The 11,074-nt window shown below is 38.2% G+C and overlaps 1 protein-coding gene across 1 annotated transcript; it reads left to right on the top strand.

The window, feature by feature from the left end:
• The first annotated feature begins 583 nt into the window (after positions 1-583).
• Positions 584-9,095, top strand: NRIP2 (nuclear receptor interacting protein 2). Its single transcript, XM_063447737.1, has 6 exons — positions 584-832; positions 1,727-1,975; positions 4,141-4,223; positions 7,423-7,526; positions 7,813-7,865; positions 7,977-9,095. Exons 1-6 carry the CDS (start codon positions 632-634, stop codon positions 8,112-8,114), a joined length of 828 nt encoding a protein of 275 aa, XP_063303807.1. The 5' UTR covers positions 584-631; the 3' UTR covers positions 8,115-9,095.
• The last annotated feature ends 1,979 nt before the right edge of the window (positions 9,096-11,074 follow it).

The following is an 11,074-nucleotide window of genomic DNA, read 5'->3' as shown; positions in this document are numbered from 1 at the left end:
TTCTATTCAGAAATGAATTTGTAAAATGAAAACGTTCCTTTTATTACACCGGCAATATTTGTTTTTACAGAAGCTTTTTAATCCTTACAGAAGTTACCCAAAGCTCAATCTCTATCTCTGCATTACTGTCTTCCCCCTCCCCTCCTTCCTTCGCTTATATCTAGTTGTGGGAACGTGATGTTATTAGTTGAACAGGAGGAGCTGGCAAACAGAGACCTATTAGCAGAATAACAGTCAGAGACACATAGCGATAGGGTGGAAGGGACAGGAAAACAAAAGAGAGAGGATGGGAGAGAGGTTTACTAGTGCAGACATCAGGCAAGGAATTAAAAAGCAGGAGCTGTTATGAGAGAGGGAGGGATAAAAAGGGAATCACTGCAGAGCAGGAGGAGGGGGCAAAGCAAGGGATCCCCAGAATACAAGAAAGGGAGTAAGGGGTACATTTAAAGGAAAGGCAGAGTGTAAGAGAAGGGAAAATGATTATGGAAAGAAGAATGTAAAGAGAAGAAGAGAAGGGGTTCAGGCAATTGAGAAACAAATTCAGAGAGGAGGGCAAAGATCTGATAGGGAAAGAGGGTACGTTGCTGGTGACCAGGCAGAAGGACCAGTTTTGTTTTTTTGAACCAGCGCCATGAGCTGTCAAAAGCATATTAGAGGTCTAGGGGGTGATGCAAAGCTTGGAGATCCCACAAAAAAGGAGCAGGATATCAGAGGGGGAGCTCTCCTGCATCAACAGAGACGTCTCAAACAAGCCACGCAGTTTGTGCACAAAGACTCTGCAGATCTACTGCCACTGGACCAACTAAGGAGGCTTGGGACCTCTAAGGACTTGGTAAGCTGGGGAAGTCACTTGGGCAGGTGGAAACTGTTCTCTTAAGATTTTTGGTTGGAAAAAGTTTATCCTCGTTAAATAATGGGTAGTGAGGAAAATATATGCAGTATAATGTAATATAATCATTGATGTTGGGCTGTTCTTAGCAACTGTATGCGTGGGCATTCATTGTTAGACTGCTAAAAAGTTGTGTTAAAAAAAACTTGAAAATATCAATGACGATACAATAATGACTGCAGCATCAATAAACCTCCCCAAACAGATGTGGTGTTAAAAAGAATGTAGTCCCTCCTGAAGGTTTAAGGAAATTTAGGGTTAGGGCATTCAAGGAGTACTGTAACTCATGTTCTTATCGGTCAGGATAAGAATCAGGGCAGTTACAGTACCCAACGCATTGAAGACAGGTACCCCGTAAACCCACCTTACATTAAACATTCTATTTCTTGGTTTCTCCAATTCTATTCCAAAGCTTTCTTCTTTCAAACCCTTCCATCAAACCTACTCACACCTCAGTACATTCATTTTAAACTGTTTAACTGTGCTTTTTGTGATTAATGATGGTGCTGTCATATAACTAGTGTCATTATTGTATTATCATATCATAATTTGTATTGTCAATTAAAATGGATATTTTTAAAGGTGACATTACAAATGTATACTCAGTATACTCAAGGAGAAAGTGTTTTGGTAGGGATGGATCTATTGTGTAAGCTGGTTTGTGCAGGGCCCTTTTTCTGCAGGGACCAATTTGTCATCAGTTACTGATGTTTATCCTACTAGCTGTACACTACAGCTGAATATGGTGGTACTTAATAATAATAATAACAAGCAATGAAAATGAGTGGCGACTCTGAGTCACTTTGCTGATGAAGGTCTTTATGTTCGTGAAAACAGCAACCTCATAGTGTGATACAGAGACGTCTTCTGGAGGGCAGCCCGGGCAGAGAACCCAGTGCCTTGGCAAAAAACTCATACTTGTTGGACAAGGGAATCCATTCTGTGTCTGAAACAATACAACCTCCCAAATGGCAAGATGAGGCTGCTACCCAACAGCCTAACTTTCATGACAAGAGCACACCGTTAAATCTACCATCTGGGGACACAGTTGGGTGGAAAGGAGACTCTGTGTTTATTCCATGTAAGGTAAGCAAAGGCAAAAACACTAACATATCTACTCTTCACATCAACACCATGGGATACATTTACATAAATAATAAAAGTAACCCGAGTGGTGACAGTATTTCAGAATCTATTCTTCACTATGTGTTTATCTACAAATATCAGACTTGTAATATTTTCATCATTAAAAAGAAATGCAACTTTAGCCAATTTCCTAAAACAAAAACTTCTACTGACATACTGCGAAAACTAACAATAAACAAATCATTGGTGTTGTTAACTACATCAGATTAGATTCTGGATTAAACTGATTTATAAATCCACAAAACAAAAAAAACAATGTTTTAAAATGGGATTGTTTACACTAACAGATAGAAAATGGCAGATTCATTATTACATGGATGGAGGTCACTTAAAGGAACACTATAGTCACCTAAATTACTTTAGTTAAAGGGACACTATAGTCACCTGAACAACTTTAGCTTAATGAAGCAGTTTTGGTGTATAGAACATGCCCCTGCAGCCTCACTGCTCAATCCTCTGCCATTTAGGAGTTAAATCCCTTTGTTTATGAACCCTAGTCACACCTCCCTGCATGTGACTTGCACAGCCTTCCATAAACACTTCCTGTAAAGAGAGCCCTATTTAGGCTTTCTTTATTGCAAGTTCTGTTTAATTAAGATTTTCTTATCCCCTGCTGTGTTAATAGCTTGCTAGACCCTGCAAGAGCCTCCTGTATGTGATTCAAGTTCAATTTAGAGATTGAGATACAATTATTTAAGGTAAATTAAATCTGTTTGAAAGTGAAAACAGTTTTTTTTTCATGCAGGCACTGTCAAGCATAGCCAGGGGAGGTGTGGCTAGGGCTGCATAAACAGAAACAATGTGATTTAACGCCTAGATGACAGTGAATTGAGCAGTGAAATTGCAAGGGAATGATCTATACACTAAAACTGCTTTATTTAGCTAAAGTAATTTAGGTGACTATAGTGTTCCTTTAAATAAAGCAGTTTTAGTGTATAGATCATTCCCCTGCAATTTCACTGCTCAATTCACTGTAATTTAGGAGTTAAATCACTTTGTTTCTGTTTATGCAGCCCTAGCCACACCTCCCATGGCTATGATTGACAGAGCCTGCATGAAAAAAAAAACTGTTTTCACTTTCAAACAGACCTTAAATAATTGTATCTCAATCTCTAAATTGAACTTTAATCACATACAGGAGGCTCTTGCAGGGTCTAGTGAGCTATTAACATAGCAAGGGATAAGAAAATCTTAATTAAACAGAACTTGCAATAAAGAAAGCCTAAATAGGGCTCTCTTTACAGGAAGTGTTTGTGGAAGGCTGTGCAAGTCACATGCAGGGAGGTGTGACTAGGGTTCATAAACAAATGGATTTAACTCCTAAATGGCAGAGGATTGAGGCTGCAGGGGCATGTTCTATACACCAAAACTGCTTCATTAAGCTAATGTTGTTCAGGTGACTATAGTGTCCCTTTAATAATTTGCTCATTGCCACTGGAAATTTCCAAAGGCTAATTTTAACACATCAATACCATATTCTGAAAATTGGTAAACAGTCTTTTTAACCAGAATGTAGTTTTATTAATTTTACAGTTAGTCAAGCGTATAAAAAGCTCTTGAATACTTTTGGTCTTCAGTAAGTAAACCTGCTATGCACCGATGTGCACATGGCATGGTCCTCTTCTGGCAAATTGTAAAATGTAATTATACCAATCACCAATAAATGTAGAAATGTAACATTATACTAGCTGAAAATTGTATTTGAGTGGAAGCTGTGATCTACCCACATACATCTACCACAATGTCTAGCATGTAGTTGCATGCTAGACCTTCAGTGCATCTGCTATTGGTAGAAGCTAGAAGGTTTAGAGCGAAAGGTTTCTATATGTACAGCTAGCACACTATAAAGATGGAATAATTGCATGTTAAAGCGCCTCTCTGTGATATTTGATTGAAATGTTCAATATACCGAGAGCACAATACCATTTGGATTTCCACAAACAAACAATGATGGTTCACCAGGAATTATGTTACTCTACAGTTTGCCTTCCTACACTGCAGTTTATTTGTCTTGTAGTATCCATCACTATGATCTTATTATTCTGTCCCAGAAGTTTAATTTTACTGTAATATGTAAACGCCATCACAACCTTCTCTAACTCTAGGTTTGTAAGCTGAATGTCAAGGCCAAGCTGTGCACTGATCGACAACAGAACCTCATTTCCCAGAGCTGTGTGGAACGACTTAGGTAAGAGGAAATCCCAAGATCTAAAACCCCCACGTAATAAAAACTACCATAGGGAGGCTGCTAAAACGGAGCTTTAAAAATGTTAAGACAGCACCTTTCACCATTAGGGTATGTAGTATATTTACTTTAATGAACCATGCATGCACTTGGTCACCTTATCAGATTGCTTGGACAGCCACTTTTCATATGTGGGCATAATCCTTATACTTCTTTATCAACACAACTACAACTGAGCAAAAACATGTAATAAAAAAAAGCTGATATTATCTGCAGAGGACTTGTGCTAGTGCCTAAGGTGTCAATATAATGTTAGAATATCCATCCTGTGGATGATGCTAGGACATTTAATTTAACACACTAAGAACTGTGTGAGACTCATGAGGATTACACTTCAGCAGGGTCTGAGAATTGCAAGCTGGCTGTCCCTGATTTACAGCACATACAGGCAGCCTGCAACACTCCATCTGCATTGCCATTGGGTTTTTACAGCACATTTATTTAATATATATTTTAGAAGTACCCAGCTTGAATACTAATTAGTTTCTGTTTGACTACCTCCGTTTTCAAACAATTTATACAGCAGAGAAGATCAATTAACATTCTAAGAGTGCTACCAGAAATATGGCATAACCCATGATTTTAAAAATTCCTTTACCTTTATAAGACAATAACTAATTATTGCACACATCATGTGGGTAAAAAAACAAAAAAACACCGCCATCACAAGTTGAGGAATAATATCCCAAACCAAACAAGGAGATTATTTTTAAAACGAAAAGACCTATTCAGATGAGATTGGAACGGGTGCAATACATTGAACAAATCAGTCATTTATGGATGGGGTTGAAAGATGTAACTAGAGAGATGTCAAGAAGGATATGCTTTTATTTTCCAATGTGGTAACAGGGATGTGGGCTGGGATTTTTTTGCGTGAGGGGCATTAAACAACAAATAGCCCAATTGGAGTACAAAATATCATGTATTTTGTTTCATATTCAACATTTAATATTGCTAACTAAAACACAATAATAAAATTATATATATTCGTATTTTACCGCGAGGCACAGCTTACAATTGTTTCTAAACTACCACCAGGACCCTACCTGGTGATTGGATGTGACCATGTATCAAGGCAGATTTGGTTCTTGTCACGGGTGGCGGTCTGAAGACCGGGACCCCTGTATGCCTGATGATGATGATGATGATATGAGTCACAGCGTGGAAATGGACTACTATCAGGGCTTGGTGCTGGGTAACCACATGCCCCCTGGTGTTGAGCACCAGCGTTTGTGCAGCCACATACCAGAGCCCCGATGCAGCTTCTGCGGATCCCAAGAGCTAGATGATAATATGCAGGTCTCCCATGATCTGGATAGGGAGGCTCTGCAGCAGAAATGTATCCAGTACTAGAAACAAGTCAAGACTAAAACAGGCACTAAACAAGATAACAAGACAAGACTAGAAGAACCCAGAACTGGAGCAGGACAGAAAGAAGAACCCAGAACATGTACACAATACATGAGGGGAACATGAACTGGGCATGGACAGGGCAGGACTGTACATGAACTGGGAATACAAGACAAATAAAACAAGACAAGACAAGAGATACAAGGCAAAACATGATGAGAAATAACAAAGTACTATATATGTAATAAACATTGGAGATTTAGACATACATAAATGGCCAAGATGTATGCAGCCCACTAGTGCACCAAAGTACTCCAATTACGGTGGGTCCTAACTGCCTAGATATGCATGACTAAAAGTACAATAATAAAACACACACAGCACTTACCTGCAAGGAAAGGAGCAGAGGAAATGAAACCAATGCCTGCAGGAACAGACTGAAACAAAAGGATTAATTGCAAAATAACGGGTGTAGCAACAAAAAAACAAACACTTAAAGGAATCCAAGAGACTGGAAATTCCAGGAACGGAATAAAGGAATGAACCCAGAAAACCCAGCACAAAGAAAATCAGACATAGAATAGAAAACCAGAAAACCCAATAAAAACTAAACAAGATTTGTAAAAAGAGCACTGGATACCAGAGGACATTGCCATAAATGATCCATAGCCAGGAACAGGAAGTGACAGAGAATGTGATGGCTGAGGAAACCTTTAAAACATTACAGCATTAGAAATACAAATATATATTCCTAATGCTGTTGTGCCTTAGTCACCATTTAGTTGACAAGGCCAGCGCTGACTGGGTTAGAAAAGGCAATTTACTTACCTTTCAGCCCTCACCGTGCAGGTCTCCTCCATGTAGCTCTTCCTTTTTGGCTGAGATCGTCGATGATCTAAGCTAATCCAATGCTTTCCTATAGAAAAGCATTGGAAGGCTACTGCGTATATGCGGCAAAATGCCGCTCTGCACCAATCAGATGGTCTCAGGAGTTTTACTCTGCTATTTTACAGAAGCACTCATATTGACAACCACTAGAGGCAGGATAACCCCGCAATGTAGACATTGCTGTTCCAACACCAGTGTTTTCAGCTGCAGGGTTAAAATGGGGGTCATATTGCACCCACACCACTTGATCGAGATTAAGTGGTCTGTGCGACTAAAATGTTCCTTTAAATCATTAAAAACTTAGAAGCAATTACTTTTTTTCTGGTCCTATACCAATTCTTTAATGTATTTAATTAGCCTGGACTAGATCATTCTACTGAACTTGGCTCCTAGATCGTGTATTCATTACGAACTGAAATGGACCGCGTTCATGGATAACTGAAAACACTTAGGTAAGTTGAGTTATTGTTCAAATCAATAAATACATAACAAGGTCATCAGGGTCACCCGTGCCTTGTAAAAAGTGAAGTTGAACTCCACATATATACTGAAAATCCTTTTTGTAGTTCACCCAAATCTCTGCTGCATCATTAAAGAAATAATACAGAGCACAGTAATGGTTATAAGAGCAAAGAGTTCTGGGTGCTGTTCGTCAGAAATTCATCAAACCATTTACAAACAGTTTGACATTTACATTGTTGAGTCAGGTGCCTGTGGCCATTCTGGTCTGGTTCATACTTTCACGTTATGCCAACTCAAACTACAGTATGCACTGACTCTTGCATTTCACACAGTTATAAAAAGGATCTGGTAAATAATATCCCAGGTCTGTTGGCATGATATAGCTTTTTATGTATGACTGGATGGACTGGGCACACAGTGACCAATGCATTTTCTACCACAGGTTGCTGGCATCAAATGATAATATCCAGAGTGGACATCATAAGGAGCTGATTGTGGACATAGAGTTGGGAACAGAGAAACTGCAGAGCAAAGCTACAATAGTAGGTGAGAGGCACACAGAAATAAAATGGTACAGGTGTATGGGGGAGAGGGGACACAGTGAGGGCATCAGTGTTCTTGGCAAACTAACAGGAAATTGTAAGCTGGAATAGTCAAAACAAAAAAAAAGTATCTTACAGATGTTTTCCGATTCAGCTATTTTGGCCACCGATTGCAATTCCCTGCTCAGTTCAGTTTAAGGAATAGCCCTGCTTACATGCAGGGTAAATGTGTAAAAACACATGTAAAGTAGCTAGAGAAATTTAAAAGTATGTTTGTTTTGCTCACCTAGATGACGATATGATGGAATTCTGCCTAGGTTTGGAGACACTGATCTCTCTCAAGGTATGACTCTTGCACCTCCATCTGGAGGGGTGGGAGGGGAACATGACATTATTTACATTTTATATTAAACACACATACAATCTATATGTTAAAATCACTGTTTGTGTTTAGAGCTGCATTGATCTGAGCAACGGAATCTTGAAGACTCCTTTCCAAGAAATAGGATTCATAAATCCAGAGAGGAGTGGATTGACAACAGAGAAGACAGAAACTGTGGCCAACTGTTACAGACAAGGACTTCAAAACTAACGCTATAACTCAAAGAGCACCAGATCATTCTACACAGAGCACACTCATTCCTTGAGACATGTATTACTATCTGAAGCAGAGACAACAAAAATAAAGGAGAAGAGATACAGTCCAAATGTATAAGTCTCATGCCTCAAAAAACTTGCTTGGCACTATCGTATTATGTGCCATTATTACATATTATTCAGATCACTTAACAATACTGTGTTTATGTTTTATGTTTATGAAACAGCTGATATGAAGAATATTAACAGTACAGCCTTTTCGCCCAAATTTCATATTCTGTCTGTGTTTCCATCACCTCAATTGGTAAGACATTCTATGCATCCTCCACCAATTCTGCCAAAAATTTAGATAAAAAAAGTGACAGCTATTATATACATAAAAATTTATATTTGACGTTTGCTGTTGCCTCTTCCAAAACAGCCATCAATGGACATATCTGGCCTCTCCAAATGTGGGTAACAGAACTAAAAGCAGTGTGGTCTGCCACCATCAACAATTTGGCAAGCAAAATGTATAGGAAAAATAACATAACGGTCTATAAACTGACCATGGTAGTGTGCATGAAGGGTAAACGTGAAATCACAGCAAAGAATTTTGACCTTGCATGCACATTACAACATCTGAAGCTTTACAAACCCATTGTTACAGAAGAAGTAGACCTTTCACCCCACCAGCATTCATGAATTGGAATATCTGACATGCAACAACGGTGACTCATTCTGATGCAGAGCAACAGAGTGTTTGCTGGCAGATAAAGGCTTTTTAGTATGTCTGTTATATTATCCCTGTAAAATCTGAAACCTGTATTCTTCATAACAGCTTTAAGCATTGCCAATGTTTTAAAAACAAAACAATATTTTACTCCTTGACCCTCATTTACATCTCATTCACACTTTGTGACAACACATTTTCAATGTGAATTGTTCAAATTTGTTTCTTGTATTCTATATAAAAGGTTTGTTTTAATGGAGTCTAAGTTATATACACCACTAATTAGTTACAGTGTAATACTGTGTATTCACTGTTTATATATATATATATATATATATATATATACATACACACACTCATATATATATATATAGTTTAAAAAAAAAAAAGGGGGGGGGAGTAATCACCATGTAAATCAACTGAGATTTGCACTGGCAATTAAGCCACATTTACAATTGTAAACCACATTTCAAGTGCAGCAATATATATCATTTTGTCACAAAACAATGATATATATCTTCCTTTTTATGAAATGATCTGTGGACCAATATTATATACAGGTTATATTATATTAAATTATACTCTTACTTTACAGTATCTGCAGTGAAGCATATACTGTTATTGCCACATAGTTTCAAAGCATTAGAAGTCCACCTGGACAACATGGGCAGAAAAGGATAGGCTAGGACTAGTCATAGAGCCATGTACTTTTCAAATTTAACCATATAACCAGTAACCATAAAACAATGACATTCCAAAGTTTTGGTCCCTATTTACCATAACAAAAAAAACATACATAAAATTAATTTGAATAGGAAATGTAGTGTTTGGCAATGTTAGAAATATTGCAGTTTAAGTGAAATAATAATATAGTGTCCTTCAAATTTTGCTGCACTTGTAGGATTTTTTTGACGAAAGCAATTACAGCCTTCCAGACCTTTGGCATTCTAGCTGTCGATTAGCTGAGGTAATCTGAAGAGATTTCACCTCATGCTTCGTATAGCACTTCCCATAAGTTGGATTGGCTTGATGGGCACTTCTTATGTACAATACGATCAAGCTGCTCCACAACAGTCTACTAGGGTTGAGATCTGGTAACCGTCTTGGCCATTCCATTAAAGACAGACTACCAGCTGACTGCGTGTTCCCTTAATAGGTCTTTCATAGTTTGGAACTGTGCTTTGGGTCATTGTTCTATTGCAGTAGCAAATTGTCTCCAATGCAGCGCTGTCCACATGGTATAGCATGGATTTTAAAAATTAAGTGATAGCTTCCCCTCTTCAAGGTCCTTTTTACACTGTATAAATGTCCAACTTTACCACCGCCAAAGCACCCACAGGCCATAACACACAGATGGCGTCAAGCACTGCCTCTCACAAAGGTTCTTCTTTGTGATCCGAACTCCTCATACTTACATTTGTCTGTCTGTTACACTGTTTCTTCCAATCTTCCTCTGTCCAGTGTCTGTGTGCTTATGCCTATCTTAATCTATTCTTAATATTGTCCAGTCTGAGATATGGCTTTTCCTTTACAACTCTACCCAGAAGACCAGCATCTCATAGTCACCTCATCATTCTTAATGTTGATACTAGTGTTTTGTGGGTTCTGTTTAATGAAGCTGTCAGTTGAGGACCTGTCAGGTGTCTCTTTCTTAAACTAGACACTCTAATGTATTTATCCTATTGCTCCGTTGTGCACCAGAGCCTCCCACTTCTATTTATGTTCTGGTTACAGCCAGTTTGTGCTGTTTTGTGAAGGGAGTACTACACAGCATTGTATAAGATGTTAAGTTTCTTGGCAATTTCTCACATGGAATAGCCTTCATTTTTCAGCACAAGAATAGACAGATGAGTTTCAGAAGAACGTTCTTTGTTTCTAGCCATCTTGAGCCTGTAATCACACCCACAGTTGCTGATGCTCAAGAAACCCAACTAGTCTAAAGAAGGCTAGTTTTATTGCTTCTTTATCAGCACAACAATTTTCAGCTGTGCTAACATAATCGCAAAGGGGGTTTTCAAATAATCAATTCGTTTTTTAAAATTATAAACCTGTCTTGGCAAATACATTGTGCCACTGGAACATAAAACAGACTGTGGCTGATAAAGGGCCACTGTACACCTATGTAGATATTTCATTAAAAAAAAATCTGTTTCCAGCTACAACAGTCATTTATAACATTAACATGTCTGTACTGTATTTATAATTGGTTTGATGTTCTTTTAATAGAAAAAAAAAAAGTAAAC

This window comes from Pelobates fuscus, chromosome 3 (genome assembly GCF_036172605.1).
Source record: "Pelobates fuscus isolate aPelFus1 chromosome 3, aPelFus1.pri, whole genome shotgun sequence".
Classification (NCBI taxonomy): Eukaryota; Metazoa; Chordata; class Amphibia; order Anura; family Pelobatidae; genus Pelobates; species Pelobates fuscus.
Note: the sequence above shows the minus strand (reverse complement) of the source record. Positions and strands in the feature narration are given on the sequence as shown.